Here is a 26,223-nt window from a genome sequence, read left to right on the forward strand (position 1 = left end):
AGCAAATGATGACATAAGTGTGTGAATGTGTGTGTTTAAGGCTTTAACTCAGAGAGAGAGAGAACCTTGTATCTCAAAATCCTGGCAACCATGACAGCTTTCTGTTCTCATGTCATAGAAACTCTTTCCGGATTTCAGATGATGCTTTTCAGATATCCAGGATATTGAGGAATGCAGTCCTCACCCCCAGCTGCATCCAAGGATACAGTACGGTGTGATTTTAAGGCTTCCCTGCATTTTAAACCATGCTTTTCCTCTCTCCACCTTGACTAATGTGTCTCAAGTAGATGATTGTTAGTTGGTGTTTGATCTACAGGTAGCTGATCCTTAGAAGTTCCATATCCCATGGCACATGAAACCTAGTGTGGAGTGAGTATCCATCAGTCCTATTTCCCCAGCAGGCTGCCTGTGGCCAGCCTGTAAGGCAGGTGTCAGGTATATGGGTGGACTTTTCTGGGGGAACAGGTGCAGTTCTTAATGGTAACAGTAGGCCCAACATTGGTTGTCCTCCAGTGTTATGTTAACTGTGAGTGTTTTCTGTCTAAATCCTGAGCCTCCCAGGACCTGGGCTCTTGGGATTAGAGGCCAAACTTTCTTTCTGATGCTCCTAATAAAGACACTGTTTAGTTAAACATCACTTTGCCTTGTGATGCACCTGCCTTCTTGGGGGAACCTGCCTACTGAAGACAGAATGTCTTCTCAATGGACTGTATGGGCAGAGAGTGAAGCTCATGTAGCATGTGCACTAACTTGTAAGGTTTTTGTTTGAACAATGAGTACTGGCTTCTGATGTGCATGTTTTTCTGGTTCAACTCTCCACACAGCTCTGCTCCCTCCTTCTTCATCTTCAGCCCATCTCCTCCCACTCCTCTACCCTGGTCCCTCACTGGCTGGCTCTACATCCTTATAGCCTCTCTCATTGTTTACATCATCCCAGGCTCTGCATCTCTCAGGATAGGAGCCTCGGCTTCCCTGGATCAATACACACATGCGTGAATGCAAAATGAAGTCCAGAGTGACAGAGATAGGAGACACTGTGACTCCAGGATAAATTTCAGGTCAGCCTGACTTGTGAATCAATTGCTAGCCACAGTACCATTTCCTGACAGGTTTTTCTGAGCTGCTAGGTGTGAGGAGAGCAGGCTGACTCCATAGACAAGATCTGAAGAGCTAGCCAAGCCAGGAATGGGGAAGCTCAGCTGCAGAGGCAGCGTGGACTTCTCCTGACTTCTTGCTCTGCCAATCACTTGCCATCTGTCTTACTCTTCTGGAGTGATAGAAGCCAAACCCAAGGTTAGAGATCTGCTTTGCTACAAATGTGACAAGCATCTAGTGTGGTGTCTGACATACAACAGGTACTCGGGTAATGAGCAAGAGCCAAAGCAGGTTCACCGTGGAGAAAAGGCTTCGAGACTGTCGCTGGGGACAGCCAGGATGATGACAATAGTCGCCGAATGTGAGAGCAAAGTGGCAGTGGTAAGGAACAGAGCAAGATGCCCAGGATGAAGAGACAGAAGGTGCCAGCAGCTGAACAACGGTGCCAATTATGCCAGTCAGAGTCAGCCATGGAAATAATGGTCCATTGCTTTCTCAAGATTCATCATTGTAAATTAATACTTACCCAGCCACCACAGCACCTGGCATTCTATAGGAATTTTTCAGAATACTCCTTGCCAAGAGACTCAAAACATTGTCTAGGAAACAAAAGTCTTGCTTGCCCTTTCTCTGAATTATCAATCCGTCACTTCATAAGTATTTATTAATGGCCAAGTATATGCTCGAGTAGTCCGGCAGCAAATGTACAGAAAAATTTCTCCAAAATTTGTTTCTTTGATTGAGACCTCTCCCCGGGACTTCCGAGACCTCTACCCATCTGTCTGCTTGGCTTCTGAGGGTGCATTGTGCCCAGGTCATTAAAAGTCTTACTTTCAGAAGAGATTGGGCCATCTTCCCTCAGTAAAAGAGCTCCAGAAATCCTGGCTTCCCCTTTCCCCGCCGCTTTCTCCTCCATTCTAGGCAGGTGTCAGCTTTACTTCCAGATAGCTTTCCAATGGGTTCCAGGATCTCTGCCTGTCTGGGTCTCAGATTCAGTGTCTCCTAGGACCAGGGCACCCATGATCCCCATGAGAATAAGCACCTGCCAGCTGTCAGATAGTCTCTGCCCGATCACCCTATTTATTCTGTCTCTAGTACAGTGAGCCCTTCTCCTCTACAAAGGATACATGTGGAGACACCTGGTAGATACCCAAAGAGTGATGAGTGCTAATCTTGACGTATAATCTACTTACCTACAATAAAGTTTAACTTATAAGTTAGACATAGTAAACGATTAACAACTTGTAATAAAATAGAGCAATTTTAGCAATATATTGTAATACAATACAATACAATATTGTAATAAAAGCTACTTTAAACTTCTCAATTGTTTCTGAAGTTCTCCACTTAACATTTTCAGACCATGGTTGACTGAAGCCTACAAAAAAAAAAGGAAAAAAAATACAGATAAGAGGGGAATAACCTGTCTAATATGCTTTCTAAAATGCTTTCTTAACATACATAATTATCACTTGTGGGTCTCTCTTTAGGAGAACAGAGGGATACTCCAGAGACTCCCAGCATTTCTGCCAATCCCTGGCATGGAGTGCAGCCACGCAGCAGTGGGTAGTCAGTAACACACAGCAAAGTCATGTGAAGGGGGCAGGTATGGGTAACATAAGGAATTCCGAATCCTCAGAGTATTGCTAAGCGCTTATCAGGCTTGCCCAGTGCTGTCACCAGGGCGTTGAGTTAGACTTTTGGCAACTAAGGTGCTTACTTAAACCCAGTCTGATAACGTTTCCTGGAATGGCCCAGGTTTCTTTCTGGCCTTATCCAAAAGGCCAAAATGTCAAGACTTTCTGCATGACTAATTTAAAGTCAGATTCCACTGGCCTTGCGTAAGGACACACCACAGAAGCAGATATGCTTTCGTGACATAAATGACTCGGTCTCCTCTGTCCACTTTGACGCTGCCTAGAGAATAGAAGATTACAGAAGGCAATCCCAAAACGGAAACAAAGCGACGGCCTGTCATTTCAGCTCTCCATTCTATACAGCTGATTTCCTGCTCCCTCGCCAGACAAGAATCTACCTGGGAAAGCTCTTCTTTCAGTGCAAGGTCAGTTATGGCGCTGAGGCTTGCTGCGCTTGTGACCAGGACCAGCCTTTCTTCTGACTGTCCGAGGTTGCAGGGGACACAGGAGACATCGGCCCTTCTTGCTTGGCAGTCACCCCTCAACTGCCCTGTTTCACCTGCCGAGGATCACTTAATTTTCCCTCCCCTCTTCGGGTGCATTACCTCTGCCTTCTAGAGTTTCTGAATAGCCTGTTTCTTCCTTTCACGTTTATGTGTAAAACTGTCCCTTGAGGCCCACCGAAATATTCTTCTTCATCCTGCATTTTAAGGTTTTAGTAGTCACCCCTCGGCTTCTCAGTCTTCGGCTATAGGCCTTGGTCCCTGGACAAGCAAGTGCCTGTGAGCAAGTCGTACTGATTGGCCAGATGTTTCCCAATGAACTCAGTCCATTTGCTTTCACAGATTTCAGCAACTCCAAGTGATTTTCCATTATCCCATCATTCTGCTTTCCATGTTAATCATTGAAAATAAATGTTTTAAAACGAAGTGCATTCTGGGAGGCTGCAACACTCTCTAGATGCAAGATACCCAGAGCTGGGGCAGCTCCTAAGTCCTATGATTGATTCCACAAGCCAGGAACAAAAATCAATCCCGTTGCTCTTTAATTGGCTTTATGTGCAGTGATCAGAAGGCAATTGCTTCCCTGGTAGAAAAGAAGCCTTTCCATTGCTTTCATCCGGGCTCTCTGTGCTGATCTCTTTCTTCCCTCTTACTATGGACACAACCAACAATAAAGTGTTTTTCCCATCAGTTTCCCTCCTCATCTTTCATCTTGCTTGCTATCACAATCAGCCTTCTCTCTTCACGCTATTTTGTCCTTAGTCAGACTTGCTTTGGTCTTAGACTAACTATAATCCAGCAGAAGAATTGACATATAAATTCCCTTTTTAAAAATATTTTATTTATTTATTTTTATTTATTATGTATACAATATTCTTTCTGCGTGTATGCCTGAAGGCCAGAAGAGGGCACCAGACCTCATTACAGATGGCTGTGAGCCACCATGTGGTTGCTGGGAATTGAACTCGGGACCTTTGGAAGAGCAGACAATGCTCTTAACCGCTGAGCCATCTCTCCAGCCCCCTTTTTCTTAAAGATAAAGATTCTAACATGTGTTCCCCTTTCTTTTTCCTTTCCTTGGCTTTCATTAGATTAGATGAGAATGACTTGATCAGCCAATTTCTGTTATTCATCCTCAGGCCACCTCCTCCTGAGTCATGAAATTACAGGCATGTGCCACCATGCTCCATTTGGGTATCAAATCCATGCATGCTAAAAAAGAAGTCAAGCCATTGACCAGACATGGCTCTATAAGCCTTTAAATCCCAGCACTTAAGAGGCAGAGGCAGGCAGATTTCCATAGTTCCAAGCCAGGGAGTACATAGCGAGACCCTGACACAAGAAAGAACAATATTCACTAAGCTATGTCCATAGCCCTTTGTGCTTATTTTTAAACAAAAAGTTCTTAATAAAAAATAACTTGATCTCTGCTAATGTATATCCCTCTCTTCCCTCCAAACAAGAGGAATTCACTCTCTTCAGAATACTTTGAACATCTTCTGTTAGTACAGACCCCCGGGTGCCTCTAGGAGGGGCACAGCCATTCTGAGGTGAACTCACAAGGGGAAAGAGGCCTCAGTTCTAGAGACTTGCTGTAAAGTTCTGAAACTCAGAGAACACAGAGGCGGGAGGAGGGAGCAGAGCAGCAATGCATCCACACTTAAGTGGAACCTGGGCCGCGGAAAATGAAGGGACAGCCACGTAGCACCTGCTAGAAGCAAATTTTCTTGTAGATTCTTTAAACTCACACACAGTTTCTGTTTCTTACAATCTAACTGGGATATATGTAAATGCTCTTACACAATCACACTAGCATGGTGCAGCTCACTCTCCCAGACAATGAAAGAACAGCTGAGCTACCATAGCTCATGGCATGTATCTGCCGCCCTCCCTTAGCTGGGGGCAGCATGACCCATTCCCATTACCTTCACAGTGAGGCAAGGCAGAGGTGACGCACTGAGACACAGCACAGAATCTCTGCTCTTTGGAAACCCAACTTCAGGCTGCCGCTATGGTTTGAAAGTCCCCTCCTACAGTGCTGCTAACCAGGGCTCTTGAGCAGAAACTGGGTCATAGGGCACTGCCCTGGTGAATGGATTAATGCCTTTATGAAAGTAGTAGTTAGTTAACCACATATATGGATAAATTATGTAAACGGAAATCCGATGTGCCTTACCCCCAACACGCACGCGCGCGCGCACACACACACACACACACACACACACGCACGCACAGAGCAGCTCTTCCTTTAGCCTGTGATGTAGCTTGGAGATGGGAGGGGCCTGTGGGAAGAGGCAAGAGCAGTAAGAACACATAACCTCTGGGGTTTCAAATACATGGTTCCAGACTTTTGCTCCTTTAGTTAAACTAACAGAAATCGTGCTAAGGCAGGTTGCACTTTTGCCTCTGATGGGCCTTGTCTTTTAGGGGAATGTAGTCTAGCTAACCAAGCGTCTTCATGTTTGAAAACAAATTTCAAATCTTGACTCTATTTTCCATCAGAAAAGTGTGGATAGTGAAATTTTAATCAGTCCAACTTTAATGTGATGACCCTAAATATCATCTGACTGTTGGGTTATAGTCAGTCTTCTGCTGCTGTGGGAGGTACTTCCTGTGCCCTGAGTCCTAACCCAATAGCTTCTTCCGTCCAGTCCCCTGTGACACTCCCATGGGGACAGACAGCACAGAAGAGGTGAGACCACATTCCTACCAGACAGTCTGAATCCAGGACAGTGCCTTTCAAAGTGTGCTTCTGAGCCAGGTGAGGGTGTCACCTGGGAACCTACTGGAAATGCATATTGCCTGGTCCAGCCTGGACCTGCTGAATCAGAAGCAGGAGATGGAGGGCAGCCACCCATCCCATCTATGGCACATCCTCCATATGTCCTAAGGACCCAGCAATCAAGACTATTTCACCTCCTGATACTGGTGGACCATCTACTAGGTTTCTCATGGATCTCAAAGTAGACATCCGGACACCCCATGGCCCTCTTTGTTTCTTCCCTGTGTCCTTCCTCCTTCGTGTTGTTTCCACCCTTTGCAAGTGTCTTTCTTATTTGCTAGGTCTAGCTTTCTCATGTTTGAGGGACCAATTGCAAATCCTTGTTTGAATATGGTCTGTGGCCACTGTCTGACTCAGCCCTCCACCTGTTCTGGCTTTCCACCGCAGATACTCGTTTGTATTAAAGTTAACAGAATTAGTCAAGTTCACGTCTAATGCTTCATACTCTTATTTATTCATATTTTAGGCATTCTGTTAGGAACCCCACCTCTTTCGGGATAGTTCACATATTTTCTTTATCAGTGACTGTGCATAAAACATCTCTGCTCGATTTCTTTCTGCTTTAAGAAAGCCTTTGCCTTAATGAAAATAATAAATTCCTTATGGCGGTGCCAGGAATACCGTGACGAGCATTTCCACTCCCCAAGATCCTAATTCCTTCATTTAGTGCTTCATGAGCAGCTCCTCATCTGGGGTTTGCGCGGTTGTTTTGCTAATAAAATCCAGCCCATAAATGATGCCCTCACATTCGCACCCTTGCCTTAGCTCCCGTTTCTCTGTTATCTCCAGAATAATGTCACCTGAGCTGTAGGTAAACCCTTACCTCTGCCTGTGCCCTTTCACAATCTCAGTCTTGCTGGACATCAGATCTAAATGAGCCCTATCTCCAGGTCTTGTTGGAGAAAACAGCAAGTGTCACTTTAGAGATGGTGTCTCTTCCTTCCGTCTTATTTACGTGGCCACTGTTGTCTTCCTATCTCCTGTGGAAGGAAATTAAATAGCCCAGGAGAAACCTCACATATTGGTTGGCATCCAGCACCTTGTGCCCTGTTGTGCAATTACACATCGATTGTGTGATGAATTGTTCCAGGGTCTCCCTGGCTATTTCTACCGTGCACTTAATTATGCTCTCTGGGCATCCTTTGGTTCATTTGTGGTTCTCGAGGTTCCATGGGTTCTCAAGAACAGGCTGAACACTGTCTTGAGTACTCCCCCATCTAAGGATACATAAAAGGCTCATGTGCGTTTCTGTCATCTCTGTTGCTCACATATGTAAACCAGGCCCTTTCTGTCTTAGTACATAGCGATTTAAGTTGATGCAGGATATCTTGTTTAAAAAATTAAAGATGTCTTCCACTCAATGCAGCAAGGAATGATGGACAGTTTTGTGTTTTGTACTAAGTGTAAGGTTTTTGATAATGGGACACCTGCCTTTGCTAGCCTAGCTGAGAGATTGGCACACAAAACCCACTGTATTAAGTTTCATCAGAATATAACAATGTCTGGTCATTTCTGAATGAATCGAGTCCTTGAGACAGAGACTATCCAGTTCTCAAAGCCTAAACTCTTTACAGTCCAACCCTGGCCAAGAGAACTTTGCTGACCACTAATGGTACAGCAACAGTAACTTTGAAGAGTGAGTTGATACACACAAAGCAGTTAGATTAGAGGCAGGCCTGGCAGCTGTGCCCAAAACATACTGGCATTCATCTTGCCCATTCCCAAACACTGAAGATAGGAGGAAACATCAGCCTGTAGCTGAACAACTTTGCCCCCAGCCTGCCCTTCATGCTTAATGGATGCACGTTGGCAGAAAGGCCAAGACAGCAGCAAAAAGCAGGCATTTGGTCCCCTTCTCTGTCGCCTGCCAATGGCAGCCTGCTTGCAAAAGTGACCAGTGCTGCTTAGTGGGGGCTGCCAGGCTAGGTGGAGTTGGCGTTTGTAACACTTCCTGGACATGCAGACTGCATTGGCTGGTGTCACCTCCTGTCAGAAGTCCAGTAGCCATTGAAGCTGAGTTATGATTTGTGTTTTAGTGATGGAGAGAAGAGCACGAAGTTCTCCACTCTGAAACCCATGGTTTTAAATGTCGGACCGATGGGCGATCAAGGATGAACAAATAGCTATGCTTCAAAATGCTATGGAGTGCCGGTGAAGTGTGCACGTGTCTGCTGTGAATACCTTGAATACCTTTGAACCTTATATGTATCCAACCAACTCTATGAAGATTCTCACACAAAAGCATCAAGAAAGCCGAGACTATTTGTGCAAGCAGAGAAGGCTAAGAAGCAAAGCTTCTCTGGGGCGCTAAACTCTGATGGATGGGAGACAGGCTCAGTGTCAGAGGTGCTGACAGTATCCAGGCCACGTGGAATCCAGAATGATCGGAAGGAAGGACAAGCATGAATAAAGAGCTCTCACTATTTTATTTGTAACTGTGCTGGGGAGTTTTGGGGGGATGCCTACTTTAGAAGCAGTGTATTGAACTTTTTTCTCTTGAAATAACAGAATAAGCTTCTGGATTTTAGAGAATCGTTGTGATGTAGAGAAATGAGTGCCGGAGCCTGAAATCAGGTTTGGGCTTCAATCTTGGCCCTGTTGAGCTTTTAGAGCAAACTGGTACCCACCCTGAGCTGCAGCTTCCTGCCCTCTGAGAAAGATGCGAAGGCACACCGCCCACAGCCTGGTGGAAGAACATCTCTAAAAGCACGCTGGGGGCAGGAAAAACCCTCACAGGAACATGAATTCTTAGAGAGCGTATTATCCCCAATGGCAAGACATGATCTTGGCAGGGTATACAGATTGGGAGAGACAGAGACAGCCAGAAACAGAAGTAGACACACCGAGAGAAACAGGCAGATAAAGAGACAGAGCTGCTTTAATATATAAATCACAAACGTGCATACAGAACATAACAGATACACAGTGAGTTTATCTTCAGAATTAACGTTTTCGTTGGGCAGGGGTTGCAGGGGCTTGTCTAAATACCCTTCAGAATAGACTATATATGCAAAAGAGATTAACACTTACTGAATAAATCCTTTTTTCTGCATCCTAAGCTCCATGTGTCTCCTTTCTCTCTCTTTGCACACGCGTTAAGCTTTGAAGGAAAGAATTCTCTGAGAGGAAAGAGGGCTTAAGCAAATGTGTTCACCGACCTGCCCCCTCGCTCCCCCAAAGTCAGCTGCAGCATCTATTCCATAGTTCAAGCTCCTTGGGTTTAGGAGGAATGCGGAGAATTTAAAGTAGTGAAGAGGAACGAGGGAGATGAACTAAGGACAGGAGTGGAGCCTTTTTTAGAAGGCTAAAGAGAACAAGGGTTATTTAGTTTGAGGAAGGGCATGCAACCAAGGGGCCAAGATCGCTTTTAATGACCAGTCCTCTTCTCTGGAAAGGAGTCTGGGTTCTTGCCTGCACTGGAGACTCAAGCAAGGCAAGAAGCATGATCAGAAGCAAAAAGATGCGGGGTCAGATGTATTAAGATGGACTCTATTCATGAGTAAATCTGGGTTTTTAATTTATTTTACTCTTTAAAAAGTTTATCTTAAAACGTGACACTGCTTGTAGGAAATATCAGAAGGATGGAAATGCTGTCAGGGTAACTCCATTTAAAGTGTACACACACACACACACACACACACATACACACACACATACACACACACACATACACACACACACATACACACACACATACACACACATACACACACATACACACACATACATGCACACATACACACACATACACACACATACACACACATACACACACATACACACACATACACACACATACACACATACATGCACACATACACACACATACATGCACACACACACATACACACATACGTACACACACATACACACATACATGCACACATACACACACATACACACATACATGCACACACACATACACACACATACACACACACATACACACATACATGCACACATACACACATACACACACATACATGCACACATACACACACATACACACACACGCAATACACACATACACACACATACACACATACACACACATACACATACACACACACGTACACACACACATACACACACATACACACACACATACACACACACATACACATACACACACATACACACACATACACACACATACACATACACACACATACACACACACACATACACACACACATACACACACACATACATGCACACATAGTCTATTTTTAAGTAAGCTTATAAAATTATATTTCCCTATAAAGTTTTCAAACGTTCTGAGTATTATTTATCTTTCCTTAGCTCTCACCCTGTGTTAAACCCCTCCCCTGTGAGCCCGTCTATTTTCTCCCTTTCATAGCTCCTGTGCCCTAGGATCTGCTTCCCTAGAGTCCCCCACCGCCACCCTGCCACCACAACCCGTGCTCCTTTTCTACTTTCTTGGCTTCTGCAGTCATTTCAGGTTAGGTGTTCAAGGCTGAACATTCAGAGCTAGGAGCCACAGTTAGAAAAGAGCAAAACTTTTGTCTTTGGGCACCAAGTACAGTGTTTGCAAGGGTGTAGAGGAGATGCTACTTTTCAATTGAGAGGTCCAAGAAGAACCAACTAAGTCATGTGGGTTTCCCTCCAGCAATGAGGGACCTGTGAAGAGTTTGTAGCAACATTCAGCAACAGGAAGGGGCTTGTCTTTTCTGACTCACTATAAAACATAGATCTGGGAACAAAGAAAGTTCAGGCAGGATCAGTGAAAATACTATTTTGATGAACCAGGAGAACAGATTCATGATGGCGGACAAAGAGAGAAAGAGACAATTGTAACAGCAACTAAGAGAGAAGCAACACAGGACGGGAGAGGGTGCACTCCATATGACAGTGCCCAGGAGCCTTAAGGAAGGTCATTCAGAGATGCTGAAACACCAGGCGTAGCCAACAGACTCTCTATACTGTCCCTTTTAAGGGGCTAGAATGGACAGCACTGGAGATTTTATCACTGCGAGGGTCAGTCCAATGATATCAGCAGACTCAGTGTTTCTGTCATTCCATTTTCTTTTGTGCGTTGGAAATTGCCCTTCCTCTCCATGTAGATTATCAGCGTCTACTGGATCCTGGTCTGTATGTCATCCTCATTCCTTTTCATGAACTTCAAGTCACATAGCCTTGCAAGCCTTCCTCTGCTCATGTGGAAAATGGAAATGTTAGCCCCCACCTGGCCTGCTTGTTGGGCATCTGTACTAAAGGAACCTGGACAGTATGTCTCCTCCTCTACCTATCCCAGCCCAGCCTTTAGGGATGCTCTGGGTCACGGGTCTGTAGGCCTGAAAAGAAGATTAGAAGCAGAAGCCCAGGCCCAAAGTGCAAAGGAGAATACAGTTTACAGGTGTGCCTGCATGTGATTGCAGTTCAAAAATATACAGAAGAAATCTGGGCGTCGTGACTCCCCCCATTATGATTCGTGTTCTATGACTGCTTATCTAATGAGTTCTAGAAAATCCTCACTTCACCAAAGTCCATCCTAGAGAAATAACTTGACAATGCTTCAGCCTCTTGTCCCAGGGTGTCTTTTGGGCTTGGGTGCTGCCTGGTGGAGGCTGTTCCAGCCCACCATCTAGGGCAGAGTTGCTGCGGAGTCCCACAGCAGCAGGGAGCTTCTGCGGCCGCAGATCACATATGTGTATCATGTAATTGGTTATCTGCCCCACCCTTAGTTACTCAAATTTTTCCTCTAGTTTTTGTTTGTTTGTGGCTTGTGCTTTGCATCATTTATATTCCTTCCCGTCAGGGAGTAGGTTCCCTTACTAATCTTATTAGCATTTCAGTCTGATCTATTTCTTGTTCATCTGTGCTGCTTTCATTTGTTGGTGACCTTTCATAAGTATTGTCTTATCCTTAATCATACTTTTATAAATGACCAGTCTTATAAAAAAATAAATATTTTTCTATAGCTTTCCTTTAACACCATTCTGTGTGATCCGTTCAAAGTAGTTGCTCAGTTGAATTTTGGTTTGGTAGTCACTTTGCTTGAGAACAGTCAAAAGCATGAAGTTCTTTTATTCTTAAACAGGCTTTTCCACTACTGTCGTCTTAGATAGGACATTCCGTCGTGTGTTCAGCAATATTCCAGGCTACAGACCTAAGAGTCAAGACAACACTGTCTGTAGCCCTTGCTTAGTGTGCCTGGGGTGTGTGTGGGGAGGCAGGGTCATGTATTTCACAGTCAGGAACTGCTGTTCTAGGAAAACATCTTTTATATATAAATATCTTTTTCTATATAAGTATCACTAATTTTTAAATTAAATTCCTAGGAAAATCGAAAGAAGAGTTAGAGGCAGAAAGCAGAGCAAATGAACAGAACTGCTCTGGTCCGTCTGTTCATCTTCTGTGCATTAACTGTTTTCACGCGGTCCTAACACTGCCTAGCCTTGAACTCCCAGGACAGGCAGAGCCACAGTGACTGCTAAAGTTGGTCAAGAAAGTCTGGACAGTTGGTTTTTTTTTTTATTTTTCAAAATTTATTTTTATTTCATGTGTTCAAGTGATTTGTATGTATGTATGTGCACCACATATGTGTAGTACCCATGGAGGCCAGAAGAGGGCATTAGATCCCTAGAACAAGTGCTGTAATCCATCCTGTAGGTGTGAGTACCCACAGGTCCCCTGCAAGGACAGCTAAAGCTTTTAACTGTGGAGCCATTTCCTCAGCCCCAGACAGCAGATGGCTATAACACATTCTGTTAAAGAAAGGAGGGAGTCATCTCTCAGGATTCAGTCACAGGTTCAGAAGACTTAAAGTGATGCCTCAGGCAAAATATGACTCTGGGACTAGGCTGTGGGGGTACACGCCTTTAATCCTAGCACTCGGGAGTCAGAGGCAGGTGGATCTCTGTAAGTTCGAGGCCAGCCTGGTCTACAAGAGCTAGTTCCAGGGCAGGCTCCAAAGCTACAGAGAACCCCCCCTTCTCTCTCTCTCTCTCTCTCTCTCTCTCTCTCTCTGTCTCTCTCTCTCTCTCTCTCTCTCTCTCTATATATATATATATATATATATATATGTATATATATACATATATATATTTATACTTATATATATTTATACATATAAAAAATAAGGCTCTGGGTTCTAGAAAGCAGTGGGGATTTGGGTGTGCTCAGTTTTCACTTCATACCATGCACCTTAAATTAGAAGAATGAAAATTCCTTTTATTTTATTTCCTTTTCAGCAGAGATCTTTGGTTTCTAATTAGAAAGGCATTAACCATCTTTAGCTTTTGTGGAGAGAATCGCCCCAGTATGACCAGTTCTAATCTCCCATCAAAGGCCTTTTTCTCCCGCATTTGATGCGTATTTCAAAGAACCCAGCAGTCTGGCTGCTTCGTGCAAGAGGTTCCTAAATTAGGTTCTTCAAATTATTTCTGTTAAGTATAAACTTAACATATACCAGCTGCTGAGGGATTATAGAACTTTGCTCTTTCCCCCAATAATTGGAAACGTTGTTTACAGAGGGCTCAACGATATTCTTGAAATGTCTTTGTGTTGAATATAAAACACTATGTGTTTATCTAAGCAACAATAATCTGTCTATAAGGAAACTCATTTAAGGATTATACCTCCTGTCTCTCCCAGCGCATCTGTCACCAGAATGTTCTCCCGGGCTTTGCAAATTGCTGAAAAGTCTTCCTTAAAATTAGCGAAATAAATGGGGGGACAAACCTGCTAGTTTGGGAAGAAATATAATTCTAAATCACAGGAAAAGAATGCAAGACTCAGACTATCAGGCAGTTTTTATCAGAGTTCTCATTGACTAACTGGCTGATAGAAATCAAATCACTGAGGAAGGTTTTTAAGGTGTTCAGCCCCAGCAAAGAGAAAATCAGGGTCCTCCAGATGAGCAAAGAAGCTAAAATGAGGAGTTTGAGGAGCCAACCAAGGCTTTGACATACTTTGTCTTTTCCGGAACAGCAGAGACGCTCTGGGGCCAGGGGTGTCATGCAGAGGCTGGTGCTAGCTCTGAGTCCTCACCTCCTTGTGCCGTAGAGAACTTAAGGAGATAATGCATAGAAAACACAGAGTATGTAGCAACACCCGGCAGTGTAAGACCATTGCCCGGACTGTTCCAAGTCTTGTGGTTTTCATAGGCAAGGCCTTATCTGATCACTGAAACTGTCATATTAAAAGAGCATCTCTTGATAGTACCAATATTACTAAAGATTGAAGAAAATGAGATGCAAAAATATTTAATAACCTCTTGAGGGTCATGCAGCAGGTAGCTTCACAGTGAGGAAAGACCTGCATCCATTTTCTTCCCTGCATTGATCTCTTTGCTTTATGAACGCTGACTGTCAGCTACAATGGCTTACTAGCCATTTAGCCGTCATCTTTCCTCAGTTCAGAGGTTTTTGGATGCCTGGCACCTTCTAAGATCCTAAGACTTTAGTGACTCCTCTTCGAGGTGCAGATTCAAGCTCCATGGTGAGGGCAAGACTCTGGTTTTGATGATTTGGTAACACCCTTTTCTGTGATACTTTGAATAGAAGCATGCCAGCCTGTGGAAGGTGTCTTTTCCCAAGCTCTGTGTTGTTCTTAGTGGCTTGAGTTTAAATAGAGAGGACAATCCCTTGCCTCTGAGGAACTGTAGTTAGTGTTTAATAAGCTTGGGCACACCAAGGGCACTGCCAACTCTGTTGCAGTTAGGGAGTAATGTAGACTTAAGTATCTGTCCCACCTGGTCCCACAGCCATTCACCCACAGCCTGGTCCCCAAATAAACACACAGAGACTTATATTAATTATAAACTGTTTGACCTGTTAGCTCAGGCTTATTATTAACTAGCACCTTCAACTTAAATTAACCCATAATTCTTATCTATGTTTAGCCGTGTGGCTTGGTAACCTTTCTCAGTGAGGCATTCTCATCTTAACTTCCTCTGTGTCTGGCTGGTGGTGTGTCTCTGCCTTTCCTCTTCCCAGAATTCTCCTAGTCTGGTCACCCTGCCTATGCTTCCTGCCTGGCTTCTAGCCCATCAGTGTTCTAGCAAACCAATATGAAAGACAAATCTTTACAGTGTACACGACAGGGTAACACTCGGATATTTGACAACAGAATTCATTGTTTATTTTTATTATATAATATGAGCTCATACTATATAATATAAATGTATGTGTTTATAGTGTATATTGCACATGCCCACAGGAACACACGAAGGACAGAGGAGAGCACTAGGTATCATTCTCTGCCTTACTCTTTGAGAGGGGGTTGATGACATCTCCAATCTATTTAGCTCTAAACCTCACAGAGGCATACATATGCATTCCTCTACTGAGAAACAATTAGAAAATCAATCCTACAATGCTTTAAATTACATAAATATTCTTATTACAGTGCTCAATAGTTATTTAGGAGAATTTTAGTAACATTTAGAAATTTGATCTTTTAGGATGTTTTAGCAATAATTTGATACTTTCTGCCAGCTAAGCAGTTTATAGGCTCTCCCTGCCTAACTCATGTTGTAGGATTACATGAGACTCAGATGCATAATAGTCCTGCCTACTTGCTCCACCCAGTTCAGCATGATGGAGACATGTTCACTGCCTCTGAGTGCCGTGCGCATTGCCCCATTTCATGCACACAGAGGGTCTGTGTTGTCATCAAGCAAGTTATAGCATTCTGCTTACAAACCCCATTTAATGCTCCATAGCCAAACCTCCTCAGAGTTTGTACTGGCAGCAGAACCTAGGAAGTGGTTCAAAATCACGTGACTTTTTTTCTGCTACTGATGAATCAGGAAAACCTCTCTTAGAGGAGCCACGATGTTAAAGCCAGGCTTAATTCTGTTTCTTTTTTCCTTTTTTGTTCCCTAGAATTCCTTCCCAAACTCTCTCAGGTTTTAAGTGGATTTTAGTTGGTCTCTTTGGCACCAATTTGTAGTGAGAGGCTGCTAGTGTGTTCCCAGCCTCCCTCTGCTTGTTTGGGCACGAATTTGTTGTATGAAGGCCTCTTGTTTATTTCCTGGCATCCCAGACTCCTGAAATAACCACACAGAAACTGTATTAATTAAATCACTGCTTGACCAGTTACTTAAGCATATTGCTAGCTAGTTCTTACATCTAGATTTAACCCATTTCCATTATTTTATATTTTACCATGAGGCTCATAGCCTACCAGCAAGGTTTCAGAATGTCTGTCTCTGGCGGCAGCTCCATGGGTTCTCTCCTGACTCCTCAGCCCTTCTCCCAGCATTCAGTTTAGTTTTCCCCACCTAGCTCTATTCTACCCTATCAGGCCAAGCCAGTTTCTTTATTAACCAATGGTATTTATAGCATACAGAGGGGAATCCCACATCAAAGGCTAAGTCCTAAACCTAATGCATGTGCTGTGTGTTTTCTTAAGTGATGAGTGAGCTGAAGTGATTGTTGTCTTATTAAGAATCAATTAGATTTAACAGTTATTGACCTCTTGCCTACATTCCAGAAGTTTAGAGTTACCTTTACCTACTGTGCTGTCCACATGGGAAGATTGATTAGTTATTCATCTCCTGAGGGAGAACTGAGGGGAAGGAATGGAACAGGGTTCAAAGCTACCCTCAGATTTTACATCTTGTGTCACAGATTAGCCACAAAGATAGGAGTGAAAACTTTTTTTTTTCTAGAGAATGAACCACTTCTAATTTTAGGATATTACACCTCCAAGAATGGAAAGAGATTTTGCCATTGTGCATTGCCTACACCTATTAGATTTTCTAGATCTAAATTGTCTCTGTGGCACATGGATGTGGCAATTGAATATCAGTAGTATGACGTAAATAAGAACTTCAAAAGCCAACAGAGTGATATCAGTGACAATGTTCAGCTCATACTTTAAAGGTTACTGATGTGTGACAGCTGAGCAGAGCATTTATAGAAAAGTCACCTACTAAGAAGGGGCCTCTTCACACACTCTGCTTTGGTGATTATATCATTTAAACATTTCTGCACAAAAACATGGACCAGACTTCACACCTCGAAGATCAAGAGTTATAGCAGCCTTTCGGCTGAGTGCTTTTCAGGTGTGAGATACACGGAAGAGAGAACGTGTGTTTAGAAGTATCTAGGTGATTAGCTGTGTGCAAGCTGGATTTGTCTGAGGTACATTGTGAGGTGATGTTCTGGATACTTCTTCTGAACTTTCCTCATGGCCTCTAACATCCTACGATCCTGCTGGATATAAAAAAATTGGAGGTATACCAGGAACCTGCCTGATACCGGAAATTCACCCATTGTGCCTATTTGTGAGCCTTGTTGGTAGAACCGTCTATTTGGCTATAGAGAGATCTGACTATAGACAGACAGAAAAATCTGTCAGGCTCATCTCTGACACCAGTGAACAGACACGCATTTGCTCCCAAATGTTCAGCCATCAATAAGACTTCTAGCTTCACATGGTTCAACTGTATTTGGACCAAGCAGGACCAAGAGCCAAATGTGAAAATCTGTGCTCATTTCTTACCAAGCCAATACTGGGAGCATCAGAAAGTAAAGTTCTTATGTGGCAGATGACATGTTTGAGCAAAGAGGGTGCAGTCCTTTCAGTCTTGCCCTCCGTGGGCTGTGCCTCTGGTACCAAATGAACTGGGGCCCATTACTAGGCATTCGTTGAAAATAATAAAGAATGATAAAATCCCAATTTTGTTTGAGAAGGAACCAAATGATATTTGCTTTATGTTTTTTCCAGGTGCAAACCCTTGTTTATTTATAAGTACAAAACAAAACAATTAAATGAAGATAGAAATAAATGCTTATGTTTTATTCATGCTAGAGGTATCTGTCTTGTCTTTTAGAGTGAAGTTAAAATATCTTTATAAATCCCTTACTGTTATAATGAGCAACACTTTGTTTCCTTTGGGGGAAAAACTGTTATCTTTTCTGAAAATTCTTTATTCAGTTCATTTGGTTTGGATGGGAAATGAGTCTAATGAATATAAAAATGCAATAATTCTGGATTGTTCCTATCCATTAGGATGTGTTGATTAATTCCAAAGTTTCATGGATCTCTGGTTTGGTGAATGAATCTATAATAAAATTACAACCAGGACACTAGCTGTTTATCTGAATCACATTTTTATCTAGCTGATTTGAATTTAAATGCATTGTTAACGTTTTCCTTCTTTTTAATACAGGTGGAAAACAGACCAAAATATTATGGAAGAGAGTACGTATTATACTATTTCGTGTTTTAATAATGTAATAAGCAGTCGTTTCATATGTCATTCAAATATTAAATATTCCTTAACGTGGTCTTCATCACATGCCCATTGTGTAAGAGTTTAGTAAGAAGAATAAATGCAATCAGACACCTTTGTATTGAATTTTTCTTCCCACATCTGGGTGTCTGGTTTCCACTAAGGTAGTGAAGTGGGGGAGTCCTGTGTTGCAGGTCCTCTCCTGAGGACACAGCTTCCGGGTGTCTGGCCAGTGTTGAAATGGAAGTCTCGCCATCAGCATCTTATTTATTGTCTACCCTGATGCAATCAAACCCTTGGATGCCCATACCCCTACACTACAGTTGAATTCCTGGCATGAGCGTCATAGCACAGTGGTCAGGAAAAGCATCTTGTTTCCCCTGCAGTGTCAGAAAACCAAAAGGGTCACTCTCTAGACTTGATTGCATCAGCCGGACTGCAGCTAAACTCCCCTTCCACACAGCCACATTCTGTAACTCCAGCTCCAGCTTTGCTTGGCCTCCTAAGGAGACTAGCACAAGGCAAACACCATGACTAGGAAAGGCATTTGCAGTCTGAGGCTGTGAGATATAGGACACCTTAGAGAGCAAGGGACATGGAATGGCTCGAGGAGGGAAAGGTACCTAAGTCACCTCTCTTCCTAACGTCAACCTCGAGGCATGATGAGAACAAACCTCTTTCAAGTCTACCTCCTTTGTTCTCTTAGCCAGTCCAAGACCGTCCCCCTCATCCTCATATCCAGAAGAGCCTCAGCTTCATGGCTAATGGACCGTTTGGTCATCCTAGCCCAGAGCTCCTTCCCAGTGGACACAGCTGCATCCCAGACCCTTTCCTATCAGGATCTGAGCCTCCAGCCAGCTCCTCTCAAGTACCGACGTAGGAATGCAGGCTTCCCCTCTCACCCACCCTCCTACCACCCTACTACTCCCCTACCCTCTGCCTCTGACAGCTAGACTGTGTTGTCTCCTGGATCTGACTTGGGGGGTTACTTGCAAACTGCACAATTATTTTTTTTTAAAGAGAACAAACCGGAAAAGCTACCTCATAACAATTTTGTGCCTGAATGTCACAGGTACATTATTTATTAAATGTTTTTTTTTTACACAAAAGTTTTGATTGAATAATCTTTTCTATTTTCTCTTCCAACCTGCCAAATCCTGCGAGCAAAGAAGACAGGAAAGCAAGGAAGTGTTTTCTTAATCACAAAAGAATATTTTATATTAGAGGAGGATTGATGTAAACCTTGCAAGGTTCGGCTCCTCTTGCCTTAAAAAATGAAGTTCTCTTTCCTGTCTACTCAGAAAGCATTGCAGGTGCCCCCGAGGAAGCATGTGTGTGTGCTTCTCAGGCAGGAAGCCCAGGTTGGGTAACAGTGGGGGTCTCTGGGGAGGCAGAATACTTGTTTCTGCGTTGTTTAAACTTGGACATCCTTTGTACCTGTACCGTCAACATTTCAATCCTGAATGCCCCCACTGTGAGCTCCCACTTCCTTTCTTATTTTTTAATTTTTAAGAGTGTGTGTGGTTTGTCCACATAGATGTCCGTGTATCAAGTGTGTGCTTGGTGCCCGCCCAGGCCAGAAGAGGGCATCTGATGCCCTGGGCACTGGAGGTGCAGAGTGAGCTGCCATGTGAGTGCTGGGTCCTGTGAGAGAGCAGCAAATGCTCTTAACTGCTGAGCCATGTCTCCAGCCCCTGCCATTTTTAGTTTTACTACTTTGTGCCTTGGGAAAATAAAACAGAAGAATAGATGGTGGGAAACACCCCCAACTCTCCCCATTGAAAGAGAACCATTGTTGCCTTTTTCCCTTTATCCGGATATTCTGAATTGTTAAACTGTGCATAAGAGAGTGTTTTCAGCCACACACAACTGTGTCTTCCTTCCTTTGGACCCTTGGACCTGATTCTTGACACCCACCTGTCTCTCTGGCCATCTCTTCAATTTCTGGCTCAAGAAAGCTAGTACTTAACTGCCCTCCCGCTTTCAGACTGAAGCCCTCTCAGGCCACCCCTGTCCTGTAGCAGGACAGGGTGCCAGGTCCCTGTGCCCTCTGTCGTGAGCCCCTCACCCCAGTACCCCACTTGTGTCCTACTGTGGCACCTGCTGGTATATTCTAGGCGCTCTGTCCTCATACCTCCTCTGGAGCTCTTCATCAAGGCCACCGCCAGCCCTCCTGCCAGGGCCGCTCTTACAGCTCAGCACTCGTCCCCAGTGTTCCCCGAAAGCACTGCTCTGAGCACTGGGTCCTGAGATTTAAAACCGAAACTTGGCAGAGCATAAACCTCTTTCTCCACAGGCTATCGTTGCCTTCACCTAAGAGCTGAGCTTTTAGTACAGGACCATTGATGCTTCTGCGTCTTTCCTCCATGCTCCCCACCCCCCCACACACACCGCGCAGACCAAAACATCAACTGGAAGAGACCAGTATTGAAAAAAAAGAAGTATTAAAAAAGAAAATTAGGAACACACACACTCATACTTCTTCATTGACACACATGCACGCATGCACGCACACACAGACACACACACACACTTCCATATACACATATGCATACACACCTCCATCACATTTGTGCGTCATACTAGGCTTTGTGTTCTTAGTGGAAGGGGGAGGGGAAACAAAGGTTACATTTTTATAAAATTCTTTATATGATTTTCCCCCCAAAGTTTCCTTACCACTAGGTAATTCTAGAAAGAGGCGTTTATCCCTCTCCCAAGAGTTTAGAGTCCCTGGGCACTGGCCTCTTTCCATACTCAAGGTCTCTTCATCTTAGACACACGAAGGTTAGAATTGCTAGTGATAACAGAAAAACAAGGGAAAAAATGGGTGTGGGAGTACCCTCAGGAGAAGGCACAGGCAGGGGGATCTCTATGAGTTTGATGCCAGCCTGTTCTACATAGTGAGTTTCAACACAACTAGGGCTACACATGAGAGAGACTGTCTCAAAGCAAGCAAACAAACAAAAATCCAACCCAAAGAATTGCTAGCGATGGCTGGGAGCTTTCGTCTTTACTTAAAAGTAGGAAAATTAGGTCCACCTAGCTACCTGCCTTCAACCTCCTCAGTCACTGTCTAAACTCTATGCCTCAGATAACTGCCTTTAGGAGGCCAGTTAAGTCATAAGTCCCCACATTGTGTGTGTTTGTGTGTGTGTGTGTGTGTGTGTGTGTGTGTGTGTGTGCGTGCGCGCTCGCGTGCGTGCGTGGACATGTGTTCATTCCGTAATGGACAAAGAGAAGACACCATTATCATTACAACAGAAAAGTAGGTTCTTCTTCCAAGCCCCCACCTAAACAATTACTCTCAAATGGAAAGGACTGGGAGAACATGGCTTCTAGCCAGCCCTTCTTTCCAGAGAATGAGCCCCTAAAATGAATGATGCCCAGCACCAGAAGCAAGCAGGTTGCTAATCAATAAGTGTTCATTTGCAATCAGGATAATCCATGGTTCTCTGTGTTTGCACTGAAAGCTAAATTGGTAATTGCTCTTTTGTTATTCCCCATGGCTTGAAAAGAGCTATAACCTAGCTTCCATTTCGATTTCCATTTTTAGCCCGAGAGCAAAGCCAGGTGGACTATGTGTTTTCCTGTGTTTGCGACTCTGGGGAAATGAGGGAGGTTGTCCCAAGAGGGCCTTCAAAGTGTGACATTGGCACACCCTCTTCATTCCATGGGGGACGGTGGGTGCCTAGGGACCTAGCCACCATCTTTTTTAGCCTGGTCCTCATAGGACATAGCACATGGTCTGTTCAGGGCACTGACTGCCTTGTCTCTCCAGGTTTCATGGGATCATCTCCCGAGAACAAGCTGACGAGCTTCTTGGAGGCGTGGAGGGTGCCTACATCCTTCGAGAAAGCCAGCGGCAGCCGGGATGTTACACGCTAGCACTAAGGTGAGCTGCGTTTCACTCACTGATCGTGAAAGTGGCCTGTATGATTTTTCCAATTTTTAAGAACTATAATATGCTCCAGGGACAGACCTGACTCGGATGGCAAAACAATAAAGACAGATACATGGAAAAGCTGACAGCAGGTAGATTGAGCTACCTGGTAGAGAAACTGTAGGCCCCAGGAGAGCGGCACATTTATAATATAGTGTTGACTAGGGAGATGGGGTTATTGCATACAAACAAACAAGGAGGCAGGGTTTATGGTATACAGCTAAATACGGAGCGGGGTTAGTTTGTCTCAGTAGGAACAGTCTCTGTACCGGAGCAGTCTTCAGGTTGTAAACATCCAGGGAGAGAAAGTGATGGTGGACTTTTTCTGGGCACAGTATTCAAGCTTAGACCCAAGGAAGGCTTTTCTGTTGCCCTTTGAGCCTCCCTGGGACTAGGGGGTATTTGCCATTTTCCCCATAAGTGTGAGACTATGGGGTCCTTGACATGGCTGTGCCCATGTCAACAACATACATCCACTCAGGATTTCACGCATGCAGGGTTTCCCCAATTCCCTACAACAGTGAGATGCACATACTTAAAACTGACCATCTCCACCAGTTTATGGAGCATCAGACACACCAGCTGTGCTTTACAGTCACTGTTGCTGGTCACCTCCAGAACCGGCCCCTCATCCCTGACACTCAGTCTCCGCCATCACTCCACCTCCAGAGCCTGCCCCTCATCCCAGACTCCCAGTCTCCGCCATCACTCCACCTCCAGAGCCTGCCCCTCACCCCAGATGCTTAGTCTCCACAATCCGTCACTCCTGTTCAGGTTACTTTGCATCCCACTGTCTCCAAATACCGGCTGTGGGGGACATAGGTGAAGGGTCTCTACCTGGCTACAGACATGCAGCCAACCGTGAGTTCTCAGGGACCACCATGATCCCAGACTCACCACGATGACTCTGTTATGCATGCCAGCAAGCTAACAGGGCAGGCTCCTCCTGAGCTTGGCCAACACCACAATTGCTAAGACACTCGGGTGTTGTTTGTGTCCCTCAGGAGGTTTCCTCCTCACCCAGTCCTTTTGAGGACTCTTGGAAATTGACTAGAGCTTTCTCCACAGAAAGAATGGATGGGATGGGATGGAAAGCCATCCCAGGCCGGCCCGTGCAGGGTGTGTGTTTCATACACAGTCTCCACAGTGTAACCCCACCAAGAGGCTTTGCCAGTTGCCGCTGGAGACATCCAGAGCATGTCTTCAGTGACCCAATGATGAGAGAGTCATTATTTCATTATTTCAAAAGCTCTCAAGAACTCTGTGTAGGCAGAGAGTTCTCCTGTCTCCTCGTATCCCGTAGTGGGCACAGGGAGTCAAGCAGGTGAGACTGGGGGATGCCAGTCTTAGTGGTACACTCAGCACCAAGCTGAGGTTTCTCTTCGGTTGCACTAACTGGGATGGTAGAGGTGGGGTAGCAGTCAAAGATGTGAGTGCAGAGGTGGTATCCCTTGCAGAGGTAATCGCTGCTTGCCATTAAAGAGGCTTTTAGATGAAGTATTTGTAAACCAGGACTTTGAAGTTAACCAAGGAGGATGGGATGACACAATGTCCTGAGTGACTGACAGGTTGGGATGTTCCCAAATGTGTCCCTGAGGTTAGATCGTGTCTGCTTCAGTTCAGGCACATAGGCCCCAGCAGGGAGCCCCAGCTCTTTATGACTTGGTTGCTTGTACTGTGAAATAAGAATAATAATAGTACCCATCTCAAAGGTCCTCTGAGATTATTAGATGCAGGTACCCGCTCCAGGCCTGGCATTTGGGGGCATGCTGGAAGCTGCTGTTATTTCCCAGTGCTTCTTGGACCTGTTGTAACCCTTCGTTTCCTGGCGGGCAGGTTTGGGAACCAGACCTTAAACTACCGGCTCTTCCATGATGGGAAGCACTTTGTGGGTGAGAAGAGGTTCGAATCCATCCACGACTTGGTGACCGATGGCTTGATCACACTCTACATAGAGACCAAGGCTGCTGAGTACATTGCAAAAATGACCACAAATCCTATCTATGAACACATTGGATATGCCACTCTCCTCAGAGAAAAAGTGTCCAGAAGGCTAAGCAGGTCTAAAAACGAATCGAGGAAAGCAAATGTCGCCAATGAGGAACACACGTCAGTAGAGAAGGTGAGCAGCCTATGGCATGGACCTAGGCCATCACGTGTTGGTTTGTGCTGAATGAGATGGGTCATGATAGATGCAACTTGCCAAAATGTGGAGGTGACTCCTCCCCATTTTAGACCTGGAGGGTGCCAAAAGCGCCTTAGACTTTTCCAGGCGCTTAGACCCCTTCTTCAGCTCCATGCGAGAAACTCAAGACCCACAAATATCCTATGATTTGCCCTATGGTCAGATCCAGGACATAGACAAATAGTCATTTGTGGGGTTTTGTTGGAAAAAAGGAAAACACTCTATTATTGTTGAATGCCAAACAGTGGGTGAAACATGTTTTAAATGCCACTTGAGGCCTGCTGGCCGTCTCAGGCCACAAAGCAGGTCAAATGTCTGGTATTTATGTTTGTCTGGCCTAGGGATGTGTGAGCAAGCAGGGGCAGGAGGCTTGCCGGTCAGCTTTTGAAGGTGGGTTAACCTAGGTGGAGAGTTACTGACAGACACGGAAGCCTTCATCATCATGACTGTGGTCTCTCGGAAGCTTAGTTAGGCTGACCTTCCCCCCAGGAAAGTCACAGCACTTCACTGTTATCAGAAAAGCCCTGAGCTGGATGAGTGCGCAAGTTGGTGGTGGTCGCAGGGTATGGAGAAGTGGACACCATTTTCCTCTCCAGTAACCTGCTACTTATTTGAAAGGTACCACCACAGCTGCCCAGCAGACGTTGGGGATGTGCCCCTGCAGTGACCATCTGCTTTGCCTGGTCATATTTATTCCCCACTGAGAGTGACAGCCTGCCACACAATCGGCAGCCATGGTGGCTAAGCCAAGCCCAGCTTCTAGAGTTTGCCACGGCTGGGTCAGCGAGGGATACAGGAGGGCAAGATGGGATGCTGCTTCTTTGGGTGGTTGTTAATCCGTAATTAAACTCAGGTGAGCCCCCGGTGCCAGCACTGGTAGGAACCAGTGGAGGCTTCGGTTGAGTTGAAGGCCTGGCCAACAGTGAGGGAACTTCACCAAGCTCTGGGATGGCTAGAGAGAACAGCCAGTCTGTTGGCAGCCAGGGTGTGATGGTAATTGATTTGCTGATTGAGTCTCAGAGCAAAGGAGGGTGCTCCCCAGCCTCACATCCGTTGAGCAGCTGGCCCATGAAAATATCATTTGTCCTTTTATTTTTAAAACTCTAATGTCTCCCCAACACCTGTGTAGTCTTCTGCAAATAATTGACTTGGGAAATTTTGGGACTGCTGACTGTTTACATTTTAATAGACTAGTGGAGGATGGAGGAAGGGAGGGGAGGGGAAAGAAGGGAAGGAGGGAGGAAGGGAGAGAGAGAGAGACCCAACTTTCAGAGTTTGTTCTGGTCCAGAGGAAAGCTAGTCCTTAGTCTGTTTGTAAAATCTGTTCAGAAGCAATTTAGAATAGAAAATCTGGAAGCTGACCTTCTCACCCACAATAAATCAGAAGATGAATTGTAAAGTAAGTCTCCGAAGTGGTGTTTATATTTCTAAATTGGAGAGCAGCGATGCTGAAAATGCAGTCTGTTACAGAAAACAGGTCCCGCAATGGAAACCAGCAAGGAAGTTCCGTCGACAAAAGCTCTATTTCTGGGCATTATTTTGAGCAGAAAACTGGTGTGGCAGGCCGTGCCCTCTGTCTTAGTTAGGGTTTGTATTACTGCTATAAAACACCATGACCAAAAAGCAAATTGGAAAGGAAAGGGTTTATTTGACTTCCACTTCCACATTGCTTTTCATCGTCCAAGGAAGTCAGGACAGGCACTCAAACAGGGCAGGAACCTGACGGCAGGAGCTGATGCAGAGGCCATGGAGGGGTGCTGCTTACTGGCTTGCTCCAAGTGGCTTGCTCTGCCTTCTTTCTTACAGGACCAGGGACCACCAGCCCAGGAATGGTACCACTCACCATGGGCTGGGCCCTCTCACATCAATCACT

The 26,223-nt window shown here is 44.8% G+C and overlaps 1 protein-coding gene across 1 annotated transcript in view; it reads left to right on the forward strand.

The window, feature by feature from the left end:
* Positions 1 to 26,223, forward strand: part of Chn2 (chimerin 2) — a 292,825-nt gene that overhangs the window by 166,465 nt on the left and 100,137 nt on the right. The window contains exons 4-6 of the mRNA XM_041640219.1: positions 18,163 to 18,194; positions 22,004 to 22,117; positions 24,002 to 24,287. Of these exons, the coding sequence (XP_041496153.1) occupies positions 18,163 to 18,194; positions 22,004 to 22,117; positions 24,002 to 24,287 (432 nt within the window). The remainder of the gene's footprint in view (positions 1 to 18,162; positions 18,195 to 22,003; positions 22,118 to 24,001; positions 24,288 to 26,223) is intronic.

Source organism: Microtus oregoni, unplaced genomic scaffold (genome assembly GCF_018167655.1).
Source record: "Microtus oregoni isolate MIOR12 unplaced genomic scaffold, Mior012 000062F_ref0000492, whole genome shotgun sequence".
NCBI lineage: Eukaryota > Metazoa > Chordata > Mammalia > Rodentia > Cricetidae > Microtus > Microtus oregoni.